Raw genomic sequence first — 25,336 nt, 5'->3', positions numbered from 1 at the left:
TGTCAAATGCCTAAAATTAGATGAAATAAAACTGGCCTTAGCCTGGTATACATCACAACTGTCACAAATTTGTCTGTACTCTTCAGGTATGATTTGTATGATTTGAAAAATTAGAATTGCATGACTCCAGTTTTTGGCCAGACATTTTCTCACTCTTAGTAGTATTTTTTAGTTCCTTCAATATTTATATTCAGTACTCTGGCATGCACAGGAGTCTAGAACAAAGATAGTGTGAATTCAAAGTAATAAAATGACCCTTCCACTAGTAAAATGCTAGAAGGTAACTTAAAAGATTCAGTAATTAAAGGAAATAGACTGAAATATTATTATGTTTTCTTTTTCAGCATTCTTTTTGCAGATGTTAAAGGATTCACCAACCTTTCCACAACTCTGTCAGCCCAGGAGCTGGTCCGAATGCTGAACGAACTCTTTGCCAGATTTGATCGACTAGCACATGTGAGTTAAACACAATTTATTTCCACAAAAACAAAATTAATTCCATGTTTGGGAGGTTTGGGAAATACCCTCTGATCACTTTGAACAATATATATCCAGATTCTCCTCACAGGGGTTTTATATAGCAATTGATACTGGAAGACGCTGACAAAGTTACATGAAAGATGATGAGGTCTGATAAAAAGTGGAAGCTGAGGTTGTCATCAGAATTTTGGGCTTTTCTAGTGCTGGACAGAGGATGCTTTGAAAGCAGATCACCTACCAGAGTTTCTAAGGAAGCTTCATATTTTGGATCTTTGCTGGATTTTTTTTATTATTTTTTTTAAGACCATAGGTATATTTTGTCTTTTCTTCTGCTAAGTGAGGAAGGTTAAAAGACTGATTCATTTAAGATCATCTAGTCAGTTCCCACAGTCATGGCAGTGGTTAGTTACAAGAAGGGTTTACAGTCTTTAGGCTGGATTCTATCTAACTGAACAATGAAATCAATTAAACACAGCAGAGGAAATTATTACATCAGGAAAATTAGTTGCTACTTAATTGGCACTGATCAGAAAAAAAGTGAAGCAGAATATGCTCAATTTTGCTAGGCTTATATTTTTTTTCATGTTTCTTTGGTCAAAATTTAATTTAATATGGCTGTCTTTAGGTGTCAATATCTGAGCTGACTAATAAGGTTTCTAAGAGGAGGCAATGAGGTAAATTTCATGGAGTTTATATTATCATTTATCCAGCCAAATGTAGGTACATAGTGTGGGAAAATGTTAATTGCACTGAATATCATAGACCATGTTACCTATTTACTATAAAGGGAACCTAAAGTGGCTTGGTCTGATGTACAGATTTGCACCCTTCACTGGCTTTTATACATTTCTGAATCGGGGTTATGGGGTATTTGTACACGTATTGCATGGTATCAGTAAGATCCTTGTGATTTTCTTTCAGCTTGTACATTAAAGTAAAGAAGGGCAAGACTTCCATAATTATTGAAATTTCTTTTGATTCAGCTATTTTTACCTCAAATTGCAATCTGTTTTCTCCTGTACATAGTGATGCCATAACTCATTGCCTTGGCAGGGGAAATTAGTAAATGCAAACTACCATATTTGCTTTGCAAACAAAAAAGCCCCCATTAGGTCTGATCTACATTGTAAACCAAGCCAGGTGAAAGAATTACCTCAGTCCTGTCTTTTAGAAAGCCTATAGGAGTAATGTCTGCTTTTGTATGGCTTGACAAAAATAGGTACTTGAACTGAAGAAACATATTTTACAGCAAATAAAATATATGTATGTTGCAGAAATATTTTAGGAAGACTATGTATATAAAATGCTTTTATTGCCTTGCTTTACACGTCAATTTTGGCTAGCATTCATGATCATTAACCATATTTTGTAATCACTCCATAAGCTATATTTAACTAATAGTGGTTTTGTATAGAATGACTATATTCAGTAAAGGGGTTAGGAACAAAGAAGTCATTTACATTTAAAAGTCTAATCCAGTGGATCCTCCTTCACTGGCCACTTAACCATGAAGTCAACTTCCTGCTTGTTTTTTTGTTTTTTATTTTTTTTAATTCATGAGAACTGAAAATGTTGCTTCTTCAAATGCCTTGACATTTTTCCCTTCTCTGTGGCTTTTCATGCATCTCTTACTTAAACCTTCTAGAAATCTTTCTCTTGCAGTTCTAAATTCATAAATCTTCATGGAGAACATTGAATATGCTACACAGTAGTAGGTCTCCCAAAAATATAGGTGAGTTTATTTGAAAGAAACAGTAATAAATATCTCATTCTGTCTTACATAGCCAAGAATTTCTTATCCAGAAATCTGTAATTTGGGATGAAAGAACATGTGTGTCTGCAAAACGTCATTTTCAGGACAATCACCTCTCAAGTGAATGTCCCAGCCACTAAATTCCAGACCTAGGCTCCTTCATGCACTTCCTTTCCTAGTCTGGGAATTTACTTCTCTTTCTAACACATCATTGATTAGACTAATCCACTGGTCTAGAACAATCCTCAGAAAGGTGGAAGACACAGGAAGAACCACTGAAGAAATTAAACAGATTTTGACTAAAAAGATGAGAGTGATATGATCAAGAATAATTAAAATTTAGTAAAAAGAAAGCTATTTTGATTGTGTTCCTTCTTTGTGGGTGCTGTGACCTGGATCTCATGATATCTGTGTGATGCCCTGACAATAGAGATGCCTAACAGAGGGGAACCTCTCTTGCTTCCATAGAAAAGGTTTGGTGTTTCTGTTCAACTCAAGGAGACAAATTCTCCCTCTGCACTTGACAGAAAACCAAGACTCCACACTGGACTCTTATAGAGGGCACCAGCTGCATGAAATAAAAGGGTCTAAATCTTATATTGAAATTTTGGAAATGGACACTGAGTGGTTCTGAATTTTAAGGACTTATTAATTACGTGGATCAATCAACCTACCCATCTGATACTGCATAAACCTTTCACACCCAGTAAAGGTGTGTCTTTTGGGAAATTCCTGGTCTTCATCTGAATGCAACAAGAGATGGTCCTGTCTTAATACTTGTCCATCTTGGTAGTATATTCCAAGGCCTTAACACTTGCACTGTTTATTCAGTATGGGTTTTTTCTCATTTGGTTTTCCTTAATTCAAATTACATCCATTGGTTTTTGCTATGGCCTATCATTCCCAGACAAAAGAACTATCTTGTAGCCACTGACTTCCTCTGGGAATGCATCTGGATGCTTTGATCAAGAGGCTTCTCAGTTTTCCTATTGATAAAAAACCCAGACCAAACTCATGGCAAGGTTTTTACTCTGTAAGATTTATTCTTTTAAATAATTGTGGGGACTACTTTTCTGGAGCACCTCCTCTTTTTGAGTATCCCTTTTATCCAGTGTTCCTGGACTAACCTCCATGACTGCAGTGGAGGCAGATCATCACCATTCCTCCTATTCTCTCTTTCCTCCATCACTGTCCAAATGCCATATACATTCTGAATATAGAGTAGTGATAACACTATTGTAGTAAAAAATATTATTTGGGGGATTTCTGGTCTTGCTGTCACATTGTGGCTACCATGTCTGCATGGTAATTACATATTTTACTGGTCTTATTCCTTTTGTAAATATTATTAGCAATAGTTTCCTACTTGCCTGTAAATCCTCTACAGGACTTTTGGAAAGTGGTCCTTTCAAGGCCTCCCTAGAAGGATCTTCCACTAAGGAGCATTATACAATCACATCTACATTTCAGATCTATCATTTTACTGGTTCTTAATCAGCTCAACAAGAGTTATCATAACTCTCTAAAATATCACTCTTACTCAGACTCTTGGAGTTTGCTAAGAATTGCCATCAAAGCAAAGAGGTCAATTGCAGAAAGCCTGAGGCAGTTTCTTCAGATTTTAAGGAAAAAAAATGTAAATCCTTATTTGCTTCTAAATAAAAATATTAAATTATAATCTCATATAAAGGTTTGTTAGATCTGCTTGAGCATCTTATACTAATCATATAATATTAAAGAAGACATTTTCACATCATACTGAAAAATGTAATTTGGTGAAGTTTCTTTTTTCTCTTATTAAGTTTTATTGAGCAGTACAGAAGTAATGAGAACTCTCTGCTTTTTTCTTTAATCTTCCCTAAGTTATATCAAGTTTTGTGGCATACATCCATGTATATAATTAATAACAAAAAAAATGCATTATATCTTGTCATTACCACAGAATACTCTGGACAAAAGTTAGAACTCAGTTCAATATATCTTCCAAGAAAAAAATGTAATAATATGCTACATACAGCTACTTCCCATTTCTAATCACTCTGTAATATTTGTAAAAGATTTATAGTTATTAAAGAGAAAAGTGACATTTACAAAAGAAGAAAAATAAGTTGGCATAAAACAGAACTGAAGAAAACATTTCCTTATATTTACTTCATCTAATGAAAGGCCTAATAGAAACTTAATTAATATTAATACTTTCCTTGGCAGAAATGTTAAGAAGAGAAGGGAAATAACATGACATTAATGACCTAAAAAGAGTTCTGCCTTGGTGAAATAATAGTTATTTTTGATGTTTGTTTTTCCTCTGCCTTCTCTGCAGTACTAGATGTCAGCCAATACCATGATTTAAATTATCACATTTCAAAATTCATCTACACTCTTTGTAGATTCAGTTTCAGATATGACAAAGAGGAAAGAGTAAAACCCTAAATAAAGGAGCTTATTAAAAGACTGAATGGGCTTTGTTTATTTTTTTCTAAGGAGGTAATCTTCTGTAACCTTGGTTAAATTGTCTCCTGTGATGCTGTAGGCAAGCTGTTAAAAATTCCTTCAATCTTGTGACTGCTGTTTCCAGGGGTGGAAACCAGCCTGGCTTCCAGGCTCCACAAGAACACATCACCCCAGGAAAATACCTGCACTTTCTGGTATCAGGAAGGGAAGACTGGAGGGTTTTGGGGGCTTTTCTGTTTCCTATAAAGACACTCCCATTGCAGAGCTTCAGTGTCCCAGGCCATATTTCAGCTCTGAGCTGGCAGTGCTTTGTTCCGTGGTGAAATTATCTTCAAGCATGTATTCCACAGGATTCCAGAGACTTCCTAAAAAACCCTGTTTAAACATATATACCAGATGTGAATTTTCTTCATGTGTATATATTTGGGGTGCTGTAGCAAGAGGCAGAGTTTCTGGATTATGAGTATGCATGTATAATGTTTAGCTCATTATAAAGACATTGTATGAGTTTATAGTAAAGGGATAGAGACAATGTTCTTTTTGCAGTGCTTAATTCTGAGGTGTTTTTCCTCCCAACCAGTGTCAATAATTAATTGTCTAATACTAATGAATAAACAACCTTTTTCACAATGTTCTCCCTAGATTTACAGTTTTTCAGAGGGTAAAGAGCCAATCAAAAGACCGAAAGAGTCAAATAGACCCTAGCCCAGAAAATACTTTTAGAAATCATAGTGTACAGGCTTTTTATGGGGAAAAAAAAAAAAAGTTAGATGAAAATGACAGATTAAACATATTATTTCTTAAATTTTCCCAGTGATTTATAAACTAAGAATTATTCAAATTCAACCTCCCCCAAAGAGAAGGCCCACTCTGTGACTAAATTGGGATTTGAATTAAATTCGGCTTCACAACTATATTCTTGGGAATTCTCCAACTCATCCTTAATAGACTCACAGAATAATTAAAGTTGGAAAAGACCTCTAAGATTAGCCATTTACCTAACACTTCCAGGCCCACTTCTAAACCATGTCCCTAAGCAGCACATCCATGTGTCTTTTAAAATAGCTTCAGGATTGACAGTTCAACCACTCTCCCAAGCAGCCTGTTCCAATGCTTGGCAACCCTTTAGATGAAGAAATTTTACCTTATATCCAATCTAAATCTCTGCTGGTGCAACCTGAGGCCATTTCCTCTTGTCCTGTCTTCTGCTGGGAGAAGACACTGACCCTCACTTGGCTGCCACCTCTTTCTTGGCCACTTGGGCACAGCCTGGCTCATGTTCTAATGCTGTTGACCAATGTCCCCTGTACCTGAAGCAATTAAGTTCTAGAAACTCCTAAGGGGCAGATTTTCCATGGGGAATTGTTCTTGCCTTGGCTAGAAAGAAACACCTTGAATCTTTCACATGGGGATTTCTGTCCCTGAAATCACTTAAAGCATAGTCTTCTAATTAACATGAGCTGGCAAGGCAAATTACTCACCAGACACAACAATCAAAGCAGTTTTCTTCTACAGCTTGTCAAGGAACAAAGCTGTTGATATAATATATTATAAAATTCATTCACCAACATGCCTCAATTCCTTCTGCAGCATGAGAGACTCAAACCTTTTTTCTGGTAGCAAAGAGAAATTCTAACCACGCCATTATAGGTTATTCTAAAGGAAAAAAAAAAAACACTCCTTACATGGTAAATTAACACACGTAGAAAGTGTTTAATATAGGGCCATACTTATGTATCCCCTAGTTCAGGCAAATGAAAGACTGTCATATTTTTCTCTTTATATGTATAAAAATTAGAAGCAATCTTTGTAACTGTGTACCATATCTGATCCTTTTTGCCTACATGACCAGGCTTGAGAACCCCCCTCCATCTGACTCTTTCAAGGTCCCAGTTCTGTTTTCCAAAGTGCCAGAGCTGCAGTAGAAGGAATTTGGATGGACCTCTCTCACCAAGCCCCCCTAAAGCAGACTGCTGATTAAGAGCTCTGGCCTAGCCCCCATTCATGCTGAGAAATGAGGTTTATCCAGGTTTCCTCTGCCTTTGGCACAGGTTTCAGGAACTGAGCTATTGCACACAAAGGCCAAGTCCTTTCCCCCTCCCACTCTGGCTCCCTTTTAAAAGACGACTTATGTGTATGACTTCTCTTTGTTCTGTATTCAGTTGCAGTAAATTTTCATCCCAATGTTTCAAACTTTTAGCTTGAAATTATAAGAATTGCAAAAAAATTTTGACTTTTCTGTAGTCTGTTCGCTATCCTATGGGGTTCCCTTCAAAACTAGGTGAAATGATTAATTCAGCACCGTCAGAATTGAAAAAGTGGCATAGCTTATAAAACAAAATCACTTTTTTTCCCTTGTCAGAAATCTAGCCCAAGGAAACAAGAAATATTAATGAAGTCTTTGACTGTGTCTTTCAGTAACTTGGTATTTGAGCAACTCATTTCTGCAGCTCCACTTTATGCCAATTTGCTTTGCTTCCTTTCCAGTCACTTGGGGTTTATTTAATAAGCTCAAACATAAATCATTCACCACATACGAGGTAATTATTTATGAAAAATCTGCATATTTTCTTTTTCTCTGGATTTAGGTGAATTGGAAAAAGGTTTCCTATCAAATGTCACTGAATTAATCTAGAATTATTATTAAAAATATTTGTGTGTTTGAGTCTGTTCAATATCTGCAGGCAAAAATTCTGATTTAAATTGATCTTGGCAGAATCGGGCCCCTTAATCTTCCACTTGCAGCAAATGAAAAGCTGCAAATAAGGGGAGAAAAGAGCTCCTATTTGTGACATGCTGAGATTTTAATAGATCCCTTCAATAAATGCTATTAATGAATGAGTATTGGAAGGGGTGTGAGGCTGATGGATGCTGATGTGAATATCTGTATAATATCAGCTGTCATTCACATGCCCAAGGACAACTTCTAGAATTGCATATGAAAAAGGGAAGAGGAATAGAATAAATTAAAGAGGAGAGGATAATAGCCTCACAAATGTAAGGATTTAACACTGTTGTGAAAAATATTTCCTGTATCAAAGTTCCTGTATGACAATTTTCTCTTATTTAAATAATTTACTAATTTTACGGTTTCTTCATACATATTTAGATTTTTTCATTCATTTTCATGTAATATCAATTTGCCACTCTTAGATACCAGTGCAGTGAGATGATTTTAGGAAGTGGACTTGAGCTCTACAGTGAGAGGAAAATCTTGATTGCTACTAATATCATTTTATACCACTGAAAAGTGACAAAACTCAGTCTCTGGTTTAAAACTAGAGCATGGCTGCCCACACTGTCCATGTATCTAACCTTAATGCCCTCATACAACCAGACTTACAAAGCCTTGACTCTAAACTGTAGATGTGATTAAGCTGGTGAGTTATCTGAGGGAATCTCAGGAGACCAGGCAGTTCTGCTCTGCCAAAGGCAGACACCATTAGCCCCCTGTCCTTCTTGAGAGTCATTGAATTACCTTCCTCTAGATGAAATATTTCCAGTGATAAAAAGCCCGTAGTTTACTTTGGAAATGAGTATGATGGGAATAATTAGAAAAGAATAAAATATGCAAAAGCAATGTAGTAAGGCTGTAACACAGATCACATTTAGCAGTCATAATTTGATTAACAGGGAAAAAATATAGGAAGACAAGGAGTTATTTAAAAGCTCCCCGTGGTTTCTTATGCCAGTAGAAACACCTTGCCTGACCCTGCAATGTTCCACAGGACATAAATCTTATGTCATATTTGTTAGTCCTGTGTGGGTGTTTCACATACCCAGGGTCTTACAGATACATGGTGAGTTTAGATACAGAGAGCTGAACTGAAGCCTGGCCAACTGCTTTAGCTGAGAGCTGAATTTGTCCCCAGGCTTCCCTGGCTGCCTTGCCTGGCTCTCCTTGGGCTGCAATGGCAAGCTGCACTGCTGGCTGGCACAGGGACCCCGACACAGTCACCTCCGTGCGGATATTGCACTCCCGAGATGACTTCCTGAGCTCTGGCAAACCAGCCAGGTGACATCACATGACAAGGAAAAGAAAACATTCATAGTATTTGAATGGATTTCCTGTGTCACACACATGCACTGATATTTGCATATATCAGACCCTCATTAGCAGATCTGGCCGTGCATTAGGATTCTTATTCTTACAAAAAGCACATCCCTCTGAAGTTTTCTGCTTTATTCTGAATTTCAGGAAGGTGATGTAAGTCTCATCTGAATTTGCTGGAATCAGCACTTTAGCCAGTTTATGTGAGGCATTGAGAATGAAACAACAGTCATCCTATTGCAGACGACGGTCTTTAACTGTGCTGAAATAAATTCTCACTTAATAGGGGTTTCCCATATAATCAGATTGGTATAATAAATATTGAAGTTTAAAACGTAATTGAAAAATTAAAATATAATAATAGTTGAGATATATATTTCTTCTTTCTTTTCTTCTAGTCTTTCTTTTCTAAACATTTACTGTTTTTCCCTTTTTTCACTCTATTCTAGTATGAGGTTATTATTTGTAAAGTATTTTTAGTGACTGAATAGAGTTAAAGGTCTACCTTTCGATTTATTCCACCTCAGTCAAACCAGTGTGATATTAAACACGATCTTTTTACTTTGTAGATGTAAAAACAAACATCACTTATAGTAAGAATCAGTTGAATGGGACCTTTAGAAAAGCCAGGGATCTCTAGAATCTGTGGTTTATATCTTCATCTCTTTGCCTTTTGTCTAAATGAGGAGCAGAGAGAAGCTTAAGGAAGCCCACTTACTGTTTGACATGCACTTATTTATGCCATTGAGTCCTACCTACTTGTCAGTTAACTGTTATGTTTCGTAGTTTCACTCTCTAGCTAAAAAAAATTAGTGGAAAATGTAGTAAAATCGGATTTCTAATAATTTCCATTGAGGGGAAAGTATTAAAAAAAAAGTTGTTTTGTTGGGACTTAGGATATACAATTTCATTTGAAACCATATGAAAAATTCTCAGTGTTCTTGTGTAGGTCTGCAGACCGGCTGAAAAGAAGATATTGAGAAAAAAGGAGAGTTACATATTAATTTTGACATTTTAGAAGCCTGAGTTCAGTCTGGAATTTTGTGTGAAACTTGGATAGCAAGGCATTGTACTCTGAAAGGCAGAACTGGTTTTAGCTGGAGACTCAACCAAAGGTTCAAACACAGTCAGTTCCTACCGATTGTTTAAGGAGATTTTGGGGTAAATCAGCTTTCTTTGGCCACGTGCCCAGAGCAGATTTTTCCCTTGCTGGCATGCTCGAGGCTTCAGCTGACTTCAAAAAAAGCTTTGGGTGTGTAGGTTCTGTGTGCCACTCCAGGATTGTGCAAGGCTTGTCTGAGGTTGACTGAAAAACTTCATTCTTCCTAAGCAAAACTTTGAATGGAACCCATACTTGATTCCTGGGAGAACCAGTACTCACAATTGCTCCTAGACCCGAATTAAATTTTTCTTTTTAAAGGTCTGCCACTGCAGCCTTTACTGATTGATTATTAATATTAAGCTCAATGTAGTATTTCATATTTCAATGACTCTCCATCATAAAAATACTTCTTTGACACAACTTGTAATGTTCTCTACTCCTGTGCATTGATTGCCTCCCGTGAGCTTCCAACCAGCAGAATACATTGGGCAAATTTACAGGTAATCTTGGTCTCACCTGGTGGTCTGGGAACTGCAAAATTTCAGCAACTCAGGTATTTCTGATCACTAGAAAAAGATCTTCTAAAATAATGATCAAATCACACAATAATATTCTGTTTCAGTATGTAACTATACTGTATTTGTATGTAATTTCAGTATGTAATGATAAAGTATTTTAGAAATTAAATTTACTATTTGGTCATAGGGTAAAGGATGTCTATAGCTGGATGCCAAAGGAACATCATTTATCCCAGCCTGAGCTTCTTTGAGACCCCTTGCCATGCAGATACTTGATCAGTTCCTATGGCTGTTGGGAATACTTGACTGTGACTGTGGAAACTTTAGGTGGGAAGGGATTTCAGTGGGAGGAAAGAGGTTTTTCATTTATTTCCAATGTAAAAAGTGGGCAGGAAAACATACCCTGGAGGAACATAGCCTAAATTGGATTATTCATTATCTCAGCTGGCATTTCTGAATCCTTGGCCTATGTTCCACGTAGCTCTGAGAAAACCTTTCTCTTCATAAGCAAGGACATCTCTAATTAGCATAAAAGAAAAATCACTATATCTTTTTTTTGCTGCAAATGTAAAGGTACTTTATTTTAAAAATTATATAAATCACAATTATACTAATGTCAAGCAGGAAACATCCAGAAACAAGATGGGGGGTTGGTTAGTTTTTTAACAGTAATTTTTCAACCACTTTTACTTTCACCTTAAAATTATGAAAAAATATGCAAACATTTTCTTTCTCTTTGATACATTTGTGCATAGGAACATCATTGTCTCAGAATAAAGATCCTGGGGGATTGTTACTACTGTGTGTCGGGGCTCCCAGAACCTCGCCAGGACCATGCACACTGCTGTGTTGAAATGGGGCTCAGCATGATCAAAACTATCAGGTAATGCCTTTTTCTCCTCCTGGTTCATTGTATCTGGCAGTGCTCTGAACTTCTTACCCGAGAATGCTGTCACTGGACAAGTAATTATTCTGTTGGTTCAAAAACCTCAACGTTATCACTGTGAAAAGGACAGGACTTTTTTGATCCACGTAATGATGGGAACAGCTACTAAAATGATTTTATTAACCTTTTTTAACCTGTGCTACTTCAGAGAAGTAGCACAATAGCTGTGTGTGCAACTGAGAGGTTGCACAGCCCTTGGCAGTTCTCACTTTGTATTGTCAATTTCAAAAGGAGACTGAAGAGGAGGAGTCTGAATTGCCTCCTATAATAAAATTAAACGACAATATAAACACAAAATAGACAGCTTTGGCTAGCCTTTAGCTTGGAAACTAACTCATAGACAAACTCATAAGTACTGATATTTTCCAGATGAACAAATTTTACCTGCTAAATTAGGTTCTTGCTTAAATTCACATGCGCTGGAAGTGTTTTAATGAAGGAATGTGTTCCCATCATGTAAATATAATTATGTTGCTGTTAGATTATTGTATTTTGATGCAATTACAATTAATAACAATCGTGTTTCAGCAGCCTGTGCGTAGAGCTTGTCCAATGAGTTACCATGATATTGGCTGATATCTAATACTCTAAGAGAAGTTTTGTGCATCCTTTTGAGAATTATGAGTTTTTACCAATATAACGCATCAATAAACAAATTACTGAGTTTCTCATATGCAAATACTTTTTCTGTTGTTGTCTTCCCTAAAACAGTGTTGCCTAACACAAACACTCCTCCCTTTCCCTGGATATTTTGCTGTCCAATCTCTGTCTGCTTCTTGTCCAGACCTCTTTGTCCCTTTTATCTGGGTCTGTCTCATAACATACATCAGACAGTTAATACACATTGCAGCTGCATTACTGAGCTCTTAATAGAGAAAGAATTTTACTAAAATTAATTAATGGAAAATGTAACTGAATAATGATTATGCAACAGTGATATCTAAGAAGGCTGGATTCAATTATCGCAGACTAAATGTTGAACAAAGTAATCAATACTTTGCTTCTGGAATCCCCACAATGAAAGTGAAACATTACTTAGAGAACAGAGATGAAAAAAATCTACCTGTATTGTTAAAACTTTATGGATAAACACATCAGATCTTTTTCATTTCCTTGGTAAACACCACCTGCAGATAACCCATTGCAAGCCCTTTTTCTTCTAAGATAGTAAATTTCTCTCCATCTCCTTACACATGTGGAAGCCTATAACACCCCATGCCCTTCAGTCAACAGGGTCTTGAGGGCAGTAATCCAGTAGAAATGGTGCTCTATTTTTAGTATCTTAAATGGCAGCTACAGTCAGTTGGAGCTGTGACACCAAAGTCCATCTGGACTTGGGTCATCCATCTCAGACTAATTCAGTTCAGATTACCTCCAATTTATTTGATAGTCCCAGTATCTGATTTTCTGACTATGCAATGAGGATGGTTCTTCCCCCAGGCTTTTCTGGTCAGAGGATAGGAGCCTGATGTTGCTTTGCTTAATATGTGTTTATACAGTTCACAGGGAAGACCAATCCTGCCAGGGAATATTAGAAATATTTCTGTCCACATTTCTGAGAGAACATGGAGTTATCTACAGTCTATTGATTAGAATTAAAGAAATAGATATCTCTCACAGATAAGATGAAAAAAACCACCCACTTTATAAAAGTGAGTTTTTCATCATATTGGTCCCCACAGAATTTTACCATATTTAAAACGTGATGAAAATTACATTTTGATGATTAGAAAATTTTTATCTTCCTCAGAAGATTTCAGAAAGTAAATATTTTTTAAGTCTAAAATTTTAAGGTGATGATCCAAGATATGAGAAACCATCGTTCAGATTTGAGAGCTGCATTGAAGTTATACAAACATTTTTCTCCATTGACAACAGGAGGTTTGGAATGTTAGACTGATCAGTACAACCCTTCTGGTGAGGCAGGGTCCAGAAAAACCCTGTGATCTCAGGACACCATTGCTGAATACTCATTATATTGTCCTTGATGACTCCATGGTCAAAGGGAATAGAACAAGAATGACAGATCCATTCATTACACAACATGTAAAATAAATCTACATGGACAGATTGTCTCACAAGGGACTTCTGAGTGTCTTCATATAGCTCATATCCATACAGCTAAATTGTTAATTTATTGTTAATTGTGACTCTACAACTTTAAACTTGAGTCTTGCAGCTCCACTATTATTTTTGCAGATGAAAGGAACTTTTCAGAACTCAACAAAATAATTCAAGATCATTATTTCTCTGTAATGTTTTCTTGCATCACCATGCTTTGTTAATAATCTCATAAAAGAAGCACTATTGTTGGTATTCCAATCTGTCTTCTTGTTATTTTCTCCCTTAACTGTTGAGAACAATTAATGGGCACCTTTTAACCACGGGAAGATTCCATGGAATCTGATATTTACTCCAAAATTAAGGCAGTTTTGCTCCACTATATTTGGCATAAGAAAAAATCCTCAGTCCATCTGCACTGCAAAATCCAAGGACCTGTAAATTCTGTTTAGTTGCTGGAAATGTGAATTTAAGTAAAAAGCACAATTTCTTCAATTGTATTCAGCTGGTTTTCTCATGCAGCAATAACTCTCATTGTGTTTAATTTTATTGTATCAATGCCTGTTTGTACTGACTATTGATGGAAATGGAATTCCAGTGGAATATTTAGTCACCAGATGATAATGTTTCATTTCAACAATTATCACTCAAGCTAAGTGCTTGTCAGGGAAAACACCACCTTCTCAAATGTCCTTATTCCTAAAATCTCTGTGACTGGGAGTAGAGGGGAGGGGAGATTGTATGAGACTGAACTCCTCAAGGACTCACTTTCATAGTGTAATGATGGAAATGGCACAACATATAACAGTGGAAATTCAAACAAACCTTTGTGCTGGTATATTTGTTTGATAAATCTAGGAGTCCTGAGTTGTTTCATTTGTTGGATCATTTCCCACTAAGAACCATCTGAAAGAGTAACTATTATGACAGAATAAATGGTCCCAGCATGCAATATAGGCTAAACTCCAGAAATTAAATAACAGCTTGTCTTCATTAAAAGTCTGTAATTAAGTACAAATATTAAGGCAAATTCATGAGAGAGGGAAAAAAAAGAAAACCAAAAAAACTCAAACAAGACCCACAACTAAAAGTACATCAATTATTTCAGATGACTGACTGCCCTGGCAGGTTTCCTGCTTTTAGCATGAAAAAGCTGCTTTTAAAATAATCTGTTGAGTATTAGCAAAAATCATGAAGTGATCAATTCTTATTAAAGTTACTCAGGCAGTAAAAGAGACAGGAATTGTTTTCATATTCTATTATTAATAAATTATTTCATTATATAATTACATAGTAATATCATTCATCTAGTTCTGGATTCCCTCCACAGATTATTTCTCCTATAATCGACAAAGCTTTGCCTATTGCAATGAACTACGATTCACAGAAGAGATGATGTATTCACAAACCCAAAAACTAAGATTTAACTTCATTTCTGTGTGGTAGAGATGAATGGGTTCATGTACGTCTGCAATCTCTTTCTTATGAATGCATCAAGAAACACAGTCAAGGTCATATTGTAAAAATGGCATAGGAGTATATATATATATATACACACACATAAATATGTATATATATATGTATAAGTATATGATTTTATAGATTTTTCAAATGAAAAAAGCAAACTTCTAATAATATTGTGTGTGGTGCCTTGCACTGTATTATTTTCCTACCCCTCATTGCAGAGTGACATAACAAAGAAGAATGCAGCAGTATTAGCTCTGCCCATGTAGTTACAGTTTCTGCCTGAACTCAGAGCAAGTCAATTATATCACTGATAGGTTTGACAACATGAAACGTCTCCAGGTAATAGTTTCTGCTTACATTAGATTCCATTTCTAAATCCATGGTAAACTCATCCTGGTTCTATTTTAAACTGGCTCCTTGGGAAAATATCTATATAAATTGTAAATTCAACTTGTGTAAAGTTTATCTATGATGTGTTACACCCCATAAGTCACATTGCCTGCACTGTACCATTCAAAGTGTTCAGTAGAGTATCCTGTTACCTAGCTTTTTTAATTAATGGATATCACCTTCACAGGTATAACACAGTTCCCACAGTCACACTGAAAAGACCACTTACCTCACTTCATCTACTGTCTTGTCATATCTGTTCCAAAAAGCATTTGCATTCTTTTAGGAAAATTGGATAATTCTGTTAAGTTCAACCAAAATGTTCCCTTACAAAACTGAACCTTATGGTCAAAGGACAGTTCAGTTAGCAGGAGACACAGGAGATCACTTGTTCATCTTTGTGCTCACAGCAGAGTCAGCTGAGACCCTAACTTGCTTCAACCAGAGCACATAGACTTTCATATTCCACCTGCATGAGGAAGATAATGACCATGTCTTGATGGGTAAATTGAACAACCCCAGAGAATTTTAGCCATCACTAAGAAAAAGTGGAACAGACTGGCCAAATGCACTCTTCGTTTTTTTTCGTTTTGCTTCCAAAAAACAGGCAATTGCAGTCAAATTACCTACTAGAAATGGTCTTCATCACATACAAACTATTGAACCTGGGAACAGGTTGTGAAAGGGCTTGTTGAGAATGAAAAAGCATTCTGGGATTGTTTTAAGTATCTCAAAGCATAGACATAACCTTGCACAGTTGAACTGGTCAGCACAGAGGCAGCCAGTGTGTCACTCTCAATCTGCAGGGCTTGAATTCCAGAGCATTCAGATTTTTAATAGCTACAGAAAGGGCTGAAAAGCAAATTTCTGACTTTTGGCTCACCTTCTTCATGCAAATAAGAAAAGTATCAATTAACACCACAAAAATCAAATATCCAGCAAGGAATGCTGACCAGAAGGAAATTACAAGATCCAATTAAAATCATTGAATTTTATCTCTGGCTAGACTGAAATGAGATGAATGGCAAGAATAACACCAGTCACAGTCACCTCATCCTGGATAAGATATCAAAGCACTTCTGAGGCACAGAGGGCTGCTTTATAGATCATCAATAATGCATTAGTCCATGCACTTTGTCAACGTTATCTGCAGAAAGCCTATAAAGTAGTTGAAGAAAATACTTTTTTTTTTTTTTTTAATTAGAAACTTCATTGACAGTTGGATAAATTTAGGAGAGAGAACTAGATGTGAAATACCGGAGCTTTTGCAAAATGATCTCTCTTAATTTTTTATCTCTACATTTCTTATCTAGTACATGATATTATTTATGAGAATTTTTTCTGAATAAGTTAGAACCACCACTATTGATGAAGGTGATCCAGGCTTTGCTATTTCAGGCTTTATTTTACCTGTATGTAAACAAGACCTCCTAAAGTATGTGGTAGTCTGGCTGCTAGGGAGTTGGATTTGACCATAATTAGGTCTCTTTCTTTACATAATTCAGAAATGTTTTTCAACCCACATCACTCCCAATTTTAAATAAAAAGAATAATTATAATTCCATGGTTTTTTACATTCTAACAAATCACCTCACCTTTAAACTTTTTAGACTTTGCAGAGAAATTTTTAAATAAAGTAAACCATTTATTCCTTGTTCAGTTTAATATCTTAAAACAACACTTTCATGAAGACTATTGTTTCCACAACAGGTTCTCAACAGTTCTGCTTTCAGTCTTGTGTTACAAATAATAAAGTAATTTTAGTGAGACTAGATCACTCTTGTGCTTTGATTCATGTCCTGGACAGGGCTGTATAAATATATTTCAACTGCCTGTGACTTCATGCAATCAAGTCCCCTTCTGCATTTTCCCACCTATCAGCACAGGAGCACGTTGCTGTGCATGACAAGAGGAGGATGCAAAGACAGAGCCCTGCATGTGCACCAGCACTGCAGCAGAGAAACAGAATGTTCCTCAGCCAAAGAGTGCAGGCAGGAAGCCAAATCCACTCTGTGTGCTGAGGAAGAGCTGAGATCAAATAACCTGAGTGGCACATAAAGAGCTGCAGGGAGACTGTGAAAGATAGATAAGGCAAGGGGGAGGGAACCTTGGTTAGTGTCTGCAGTGCACTACAGGAGGTGGTGTGGACAGCACAGCTCTGTGAGGTTTTGGACAAATGCAGAAATCTTGTCTGGCTAATGGAGGATGCCAAAGCCTTCTCAAGCCATCACCACATTTTTATGACAAAAGAAAAGTTAAATCCAGCAATCCTTCATGAACTCTCTGGAAACAGAGGGACACATTGCTCAGTTGCATCACCACTGTTCTCTCCAGCAATACCTGCATGTTAGTTCTCACATAAGATACAAATACAAGACCACAATTTACAGGAATAGAATAGAATAGAATAGAATAGAATAGAATAGAATAGAATAGAATAGAATAGAATAGAATAGGTCTACAGTGACTATCTAGTCCAACTGCCTGCCAATTCAAGGGTCACTAAAGTTAAAGCATGTTAAAGACATTGTCCAAATGCCTCTTGATCATGGGCTTGGAGCATCAACCACGTCAGTAGAGAGCCTGATTCACTGTTTGGCCACAGCTGTGGTAAATAAATGTTCCCTAATGTCCAAGCTGAACCTTTACTGATGTAGCTTTGAGTTATTCCCATGCACCCAGTCACTGGATCCCAGGGAGGAGTGCTCAGCATCTCCTTCTCTCCTTCCCCTCCCCCGGAAGGTGTTAGAGAACAATGAGGTCACACCTCAGTCTCCTCTTCTCTAAACTAGACAAACCTGGAGCCTTCAGCTGCTGTCACAGGACATAACAGCTGGTAAAATAAAAATGAAATTGGTAAAATAGCATGTGTGTCTATATATGTATAGAGGAAGATTACATAAATATAGGCTATTAAAACATTTTATTAAACTTAAGCCCTTCTTATTGACTGCATTTTCAAATGAAAAGCTTTTTGCTCAATTATTCCTCTAGATACATTTATCTTTTATTTCAAAAGAAAAAAATCAGATGTAAAATGAGAAATAATTGTCTTAGTCTGAACAAAAGGAAAAGGCAGACTGGAGAGACGTGAGGAGTTGTGTGATAATTCCTCTGACAGTTATGAGTGTTAGTTTAGATATTTTTGTAGCATATAAAAATTCTTCAAAATAGATTAAAATCTCAGTGATCTCACTTCTATTAGCTGTTCTCACAACATTTAAAGTGCTTTAGTGTGGAAGAGTTGTTGTAAATCCCATCTTCCAGGGACAGGTAATTGTTTCATTTTGATATTTCAAGCCCTCTTGCTTGCATGCAATGAAGAAATTTGTAAATGAAAACGATAAGCTCTAAGTATAAGAACACAGATAAATTCCCTCTCAAAGCTTCTCTTTTATTATTTTATGATCAACGATTTAAAACATTTTTCTCTTAGATATCTGAAATATGTTGGATTCCTGATGTGATAAATAGGGAAACTACTATAGTGAGACTTATCATGTCTGCCTTTCTCCAAGTTTTCATAATATGGAGGGAAGGGAAATAAAGATGAATTTCTTATTTTAAATTTTTCACATTTTTGTGCAACCAATTTCTCTCCATTTTAGAACTCCTTGTATTATTTTTTCCCTTACAAACTGAGCTGATGCTCTGTTGCAACAATGAGAGCTCCAGTATTGAATGCAGTAAGCAATTTACCCTTTTCTCCTCTACAGAGGGTCTGTCAAGGTCATTTCTGAGGCATCTGAGGGAACTGTAGTTAACTTCAGAGCAGGGAAATAGAGCTGTTTATTCTTGGTCTGCTCTGTGGTGTGATCTTGCTGTGCTTTATTGACTTCAGTGACTGTAGAGATGAGCCTTTTACAGAGTCACAGCAGGTTTGTAGACCACCAGCAGCAATATGCTTTCCCTATCCTGAGCACACAGTTTAAAGATTAATGAACACAAGCTCTAATACTATTTCTCCTGCAAACAGTTATTGTCAAACAAACCGAACTGGAAAAGCAATCTCTTAACAAATATGTTCATATCTGTTTATTTTTGAGAGGTGAAATGGTCTTCACCACCTCACAGAATGGACAAAACTGATTTTAAACTCATATGGTTATCATGACAGAGCAAATGGTGCTCTGGCCAAATCTAATGAAAATAAGTAACTCTGGAAAATCCCAATCAATAAAATAACATCTTTTAAAATTGAATATGAGTAAAAAATATACAAGAATATTAAAGAATAGACAGGTTTGATGAAAATAGTTCTTGTTCCTGATTGTTTCATACTGTTCCTGAACCTTTTATAATTCCAAGCTAAAGCGCTCAATAAGTCCAACAGAACACTGCCATTCAGACATCTTTTTCTTTTTCTCTCTTTCCCGTTCTATCTAATTGGAATAATAAGTCTGCCACTGAGCCATGCATGCAATTAAGTGCTTAATGATAACCTGGCTTTTAGAATAATTTTATCACTACTTTTACCTTTGCTATTTAGAAAGTTCTCTCTGCATTAAACAGACTAGACTGCACTTTACAGCTAATTGACATAATATTTTGCAGCATACTCTTTTCATATGGAAAATTGTGGCATATATTTTCATAAGTCTGGTCTTTTTCTTTGTGTGTTTTGTTTAACAGATATGTCAGATCAAGAACAAAACATGACATTGACATGAGAATAGGGATTCATTCTGGATCAGTTCTGTGTGGAGTGCTGGGCCTGAGAAAGTGGCAGTTTGATGTCTGGTCATGGGACGTGGATATTGCAAACAAACTCGAGTCGGGTGGAATTCCTGGGTAAGGCAAAGTGTATTTCCCACAGTCAGAAAACATTGCCAGCACATTACACTGTTAACCTTGCCAAGAGATTAACTGTCTTACGTCGTTGCATCAACTATGACCTTTTTTTTTTTTTTGCTATATTGCAGTTGGCAAGGATTAGTGAAGCTATAACCAAAAAAGGTAGAAATGGACAGCTTGTAGAGCCATTAGAACAGACAAGACAAAAATCTTTATCTTTCTTTTTCATCCTTGATTTTCTGGAAAAGATCAGTTTTTGTTTTCAGCCTGCATAGTCCTCAGAAGCAACCCAAATTTCCCAGTTAGATGCTGACTATGCATGAGATTTTCCAGGCTTCATTCTCTCACCTTTTTCATTCAAATGTTACTATGAGGGACAAAGCTATAATTTGTTTTATTTCATAGTGCACAAAATGTGAGAGGAATTATGTGTTCATACGTCAATATGCTAATAACAAGTTGTTATGAACAGTAGGCTCTCTAGGAAATCTTTTAAATAATTTGATGCTTTAGTAGATGTTTTGAGATATTTATCTTCACCTGTCTATATGTGAAAATGTATGGTTTTCCACTAAAAAAAAGCCTGGCTTTTTTCTGTGTCTGAGTGTCTGATGTGGCTGATTCACCTGAAAGTTGCATATTATTTCTGCCTGATATGGCACATATATCCTGCTAGTTTGGAAGATACAAATCCTAAACTTGAATTAACAGTAGTGATTGCAGGAATCTTCTGTTCACTTTCAGTTCCACCTGCCATTGATGAAAGATGTAGAAAGGATAACCTAGACAACTCCAATTTTAGCCATAGAATTTAGAAGCAATAGCAGCAGACATCTTTATGTGGAAAAAAGTCTAAGTGGTGCTGTCATCTTGAATGACAGAGATTTTAAGTCATCAAAACTGAGTCATGTGCTGTCCTCCTTACACACACATCAGGATCTGTCAGAGCTGTCATGTTCCCAGGAAACTGGAAGGAAATTTGCTTCATATGTTGCAAATGCAGGCCCCTTCCACAGTTCTACATAATAAACCTTTATTCTAATGTATTTTCTTGGAATCAGCAGAAAACGAAATTCTGCATGCTCTGAGAACAATTTCTGTACTCTGAATATGTCACTCGTATAAAATTTCAGAAAAAATTTTCGTTGCCTGCTGCTTACCCCACGCAATAGCCCCAGGTGACTGTGAGGATGCTTTGTTCACATGAGCAAATTGATCATCTAAGTTTCACCATCCACACCTGCAAAAAGTGGAGTCTATTGCTGCTAATGTGTGCAAGTCGTATGGCTGTTAATGAATAAGCCAGAAAATGCACAGCCTTGCTGTGGATAAAAAGCCTGGCAGGTTTTCAGTCTGTCAGAGCAGAGTGATTTCCTGGATATCAGTGTGCCAGCAGAACAAAGCCTGTATGTGACAGCAATGAACCAAGTCCCTCAGAATAGTGATTTACATCAGTTTCCTAGTGTGCAGAGCAGATTTAATAGAGCAGTTAAGCTCATTTCAGCCTCTCCTTACTTCTCCCTGCCACCAGCATTCAATCCCCTACTTGTTGCAATACCGAGGTCATTCCCATTCCTAGTGCAGCTCCACAGGAAAGCTGCCCTGGGGTCATGAGCAGTCCTGCTCTCACGGTGTAAAACAAGAGCAAAGATGAACTGCAGCATTTTCCTGAGGGCATAGTGGAGAGGCAGCTGAGGATGGGAAACATCCTTTCACCCAGTCTGAGAGCAGGAAAGAAGGACTCAGCTCTTCCCCTCAATGCCTGCATGTCCTCCTGAGTGCCCAGGAGCATGGGTGAGGCAGGGAGAGATTGCACCTGGCAGAAGGAGCACCAGCCAGCAGCCCAACTGCTGTGGGAGAAGGTGGTTAGGAGCACTGAGAAAAAATGGCAATTTCTGGTTTCCTGAGTAAAAAATGTGTCCACAACACCTGCAAAGGAGACCTTGTAAGATTGTTATTTCAGTGACCATCTTCTGCCAGGATCCCATTTTCTAATAGTCTTTAGTTAGTGTATGTAGGTATTAATCTCCAGTACTGACTTGCATAAATCCTAGGTAATAATTAATTTTCAATGATGTCTCAATGACAGGTATCATTTAACACTGTAGGCCTGATATGCTTTCAAGAGTAGGTCAGGCAATACTTTTTGACTTCATTACTCAGGTTCCCAATGTACTGTATTCGTGTAAAATTAAAAGATATTGCTCCACATTTTAAGTTTTTTTAAAGCAAGCAGTACAAAAGGCGAAGCCAGAAAATACTTATAATCTGCCAACTATTTATAAATATTTGGCCCATTTAAGGACATTACATCAATAGCTTTCTCCATACTAAGCTTAAAGCCGTTCATATCCTCATAATATCCATATTTCATGGCTTTATTACTCAACCTTTCTAAATATTAGTTGACTCTAAGGAGAGAGGTAGTCATCTCGGAAACTAGTGTCTCACTTTCTCTTTGTTTATTTTGGTTTTTTTTTTCTTTCGTTTTAGGTTAGTACTTAAATAAATTTAGCATGTTTGGATTTCTTAGAGCTAGGAAACGCATCTCTTTCTGAGAGGCACATGCTTTGCTGTTTAAGTCCAGGCCAAAAGTTGATTATATTTGATAAACATTTTTACTGGGTTTTATCCTGAGTTTTACTATTTTTCACTACAAAATACTACCAATCTCTGCAATCATTATAACAGCATGAGTTTGGAAAGAGAAAGTTGTACAAAACTTGGGAAGAGGCAGGGAAGTTGAGACAGCTTAAAAAATGGCTAGGATACAAATTTTTGATCTTTTAATTAGATATTGATATTTAATGTTCCACATGGACAGTTTGTGCCAAGTTCTGATGCTCCTGGGCACTTCACACTCCTTAAATACAACCAGCATTTTATTTTCTAGCAATGCATATACATCATATATGCCCTTATAGTCTTTTATTCCATCAAAATATTATGATTCAATTCTGCATTGTCATCCTTTGAGTTGCAGAAGGAGGTTCCCAAGGGGCATGCTAAGACCATTTCCTTCACAGGAGGAATCTGAATTGTGGCTTAGCAACTTAGCAAGTATCACCAAGAAAGGATCAAGAATTTTAGCTCACTCTGAATATTAGGAATCTGTAAGCAAGTCTGTCTTTCAGAAAGTGACATGCACCCAAAGTTTAAAAAATTAACTGGTCGAAACAGTCACTACAACTATTGTCTTGGTTTAGATAAATGCCTAATGAACAACTCTTACTGCATTCATGATGCTGCATTGCACAGTATAGCATAGCTGACCATGTTGATATATTCTAGAGGTATCTGCAATTTTCCTACATTCAGGAACTTGAAGATTCCTTAAAAATAGTTTAGTTGGAAGACATCCAAATTCCTATCATACTCTTGCAAAATTTGAGCTCTTTTGCATGTAATATCTTAAATTCAACTTTACTTTTGCCAAACTTATTGAACTCACTGCTTAGTCTTAATAGAAATCATTACATAGCTTGCCTTTGCATAGTTCCCCTATTACCTTAATTCACTTCAGGTGCAATCAGACCATTAATTTCAAATGTTTAAGCTACTTCATGAAGGTGAAGGAAATTAAAGACCTTCATGTAAACTGCTCTAATGCCTACCATTTATTTTTCCCACATACTCCCCTGAAGTACAGTTTTCTTTCACTCAGAATAGCATTTTACCCAGGAAGGTCTCCTATTAAACTGTTAACTATGAGCAAACGTATCAGATGTGAACGTCAAAGCTTTTTTCCTGTGTCAGGACCTTGTGCATTAATGCCATCTTATTGATGTGCACATGTCTTGAGATTACTTGACCACAAATAAAGCTCATATTTTTAAATGCACTATTTTATTTTATTTTCATTGTTTGCCATAGAAAACTTTGTATTATCCATGGTGTTAAACAATACACAGAGTTCAAAACCTCCTTCTAACCTATGTACAATAGAGTACAGTTAGTATTTGCTACTACTTATTTCACTTATGCAGGAGGATTCACATCTCCAAAGCCACTCTGGACTGCCTGAACGGGGATTATAAAGTTGAAGAAGGGCATGGCAAAGAGCGCAATGAATTCCTGAGGAAACATAACATTGAGACTTATTTAATTAAACAACCTGAGGAGAGTCTGTTGACTTTACCTGAAGATATTGTGAAAGAGGCTGTCAGCTCCTCTGACAGGAGAAACAGTGGAGCTACGTTTACTGAAGGATCCTGGAGCCCTGAACTTCCATTTGATAACATAGTGGGAAAACAAAATGTAAGTCAAACTTCCTTTAATGTCATTGAGATGAATGCATGATTGAGTGCACTTCAATAATGAAGGCCTCAGAGGAGACAAATTCATCTTTAACCTTTATTCTAACATGTACTGTAACAGCAGAGGATTGAACAAATTGTTTCAAGGCAGAAAAAAATCACGTATCTAAACTGGGAAAATGCCAGTGAAACAGAGATTTTTAGTTCATTGTTTTTTTCTTTTTTCAAACTGAAATCAAATACTGTATGGCTTAGTTTTAATTTAACCACTCCATGAAGAAGTAATCAAAAATGAACCTAATGTTACTAAACTAGCTGGAACATTCTAGTCAGAGTATATATCTCATTGCATAGCTTCACTGTAGAGCCATCAAATTAAAGGGATGAGGGAAAGGACATTTTACCAGAGGAAAAAGCCTAAAGTAATTTATTGATATCTGAGGAAAGAGGAAAAAAAAATAAAGCATCTTGTGAAATCAGGTTCTTAATTTCTCACTTTTTAAACAAAAAATATTAAAAACTCATACTCTAAGATATAATTAAGGTTGACTAGAAGATGAGTTAGAGTCTAAAGACATCTACAGCTCAATAGAAATACGAGATAATAGCAACTTCTCCTGATCAGATGTTTTTCCAAGAGCACTGCATGGCAGATTGCCAGCAACCTGGGAACCAACAATTCTTGTACGGTAAAAAAAGCATTTTGTAAAGTCTGCTTGTTTAGAGGAATTAAAGATAGAAAGGTTAAAATGCCCTCAGACTCCACTCTTCTCACTGCACTTGAAAGATGGATGAGTTTTTATGAAGCAAGGTCAGCTGAAGTTTTCTTTCATTTTCTTTGGGGGATCTGTAATGACATGATATCCTTTCTTCTGCTGCACATCCTTATTCCTACTTGTCTGAACTGTCTGTTGAACCTTAAGCATTGTTGTGTGGAGGTCTTGCTTTTGTCAACCGTCTTCTGCTTCTTACAAATGTGCTCAGAAGTGATAAAATTTCACAATCAATCAGCCCACAGCAGTGTCTTCATCTCTTCAAACTGAATTTGAGCATGGCACAGTTTGCTG

The 25,336-nt window shown here is 36.6% G+C and overlaps 1 protein-coding gene across 2 annotated transcripts in view; it reads left to right on the top strand.

Moving 5' to 3' along the window:
• Positions 1-25,336, top strand: part of ADCY8 (adenylate cyclase 8) — a 117,882-nt gene that overhangs the window by 51,616 nt on the left and 40,930 nt on the right. For both annotated transcript variants that reach the window (XM_014882146.2, XM_088179377.1), the window contains exons 4-7: positions 345-456; positions 11,111-11,238; positions 19,852-20,010; positions 24,000-24,270. In XM_014882146.2, the coding sequence (XP_014737632.1) occupies positions 345-456; positions 11,111-11,238; positions 19,852-20,010; positions 24,000-24,270 (670 nt within the window). The remainder of the gene's footprint in view (positions 1-344; positions 457-11,110; positions 11,239-19,851; positions 20,011-23,999; positions 24,271-25,336) is intronic.

The sequence above is a fragment of the Sturnus vulgaris genome, chromosome 1, assembly GCF_052056855.1.
Source record: "Sturnus vulgaris isolate bStuVul1 chromosome 1, bStuVul1.hap1, whole genome shotgun sequence".
Classification (NCBI taxonomy): Eukaryota; Metazoa; Chordata; class Aves; order Passeriformes; family Sturnidae; genus Sturnus; species Sturnus vulgaris.
The sequence above is the reverse complement of the archived record's forward strand: the minus strand, read 5'-3'. Positions and strand labels throughout refer to the sequence as shown.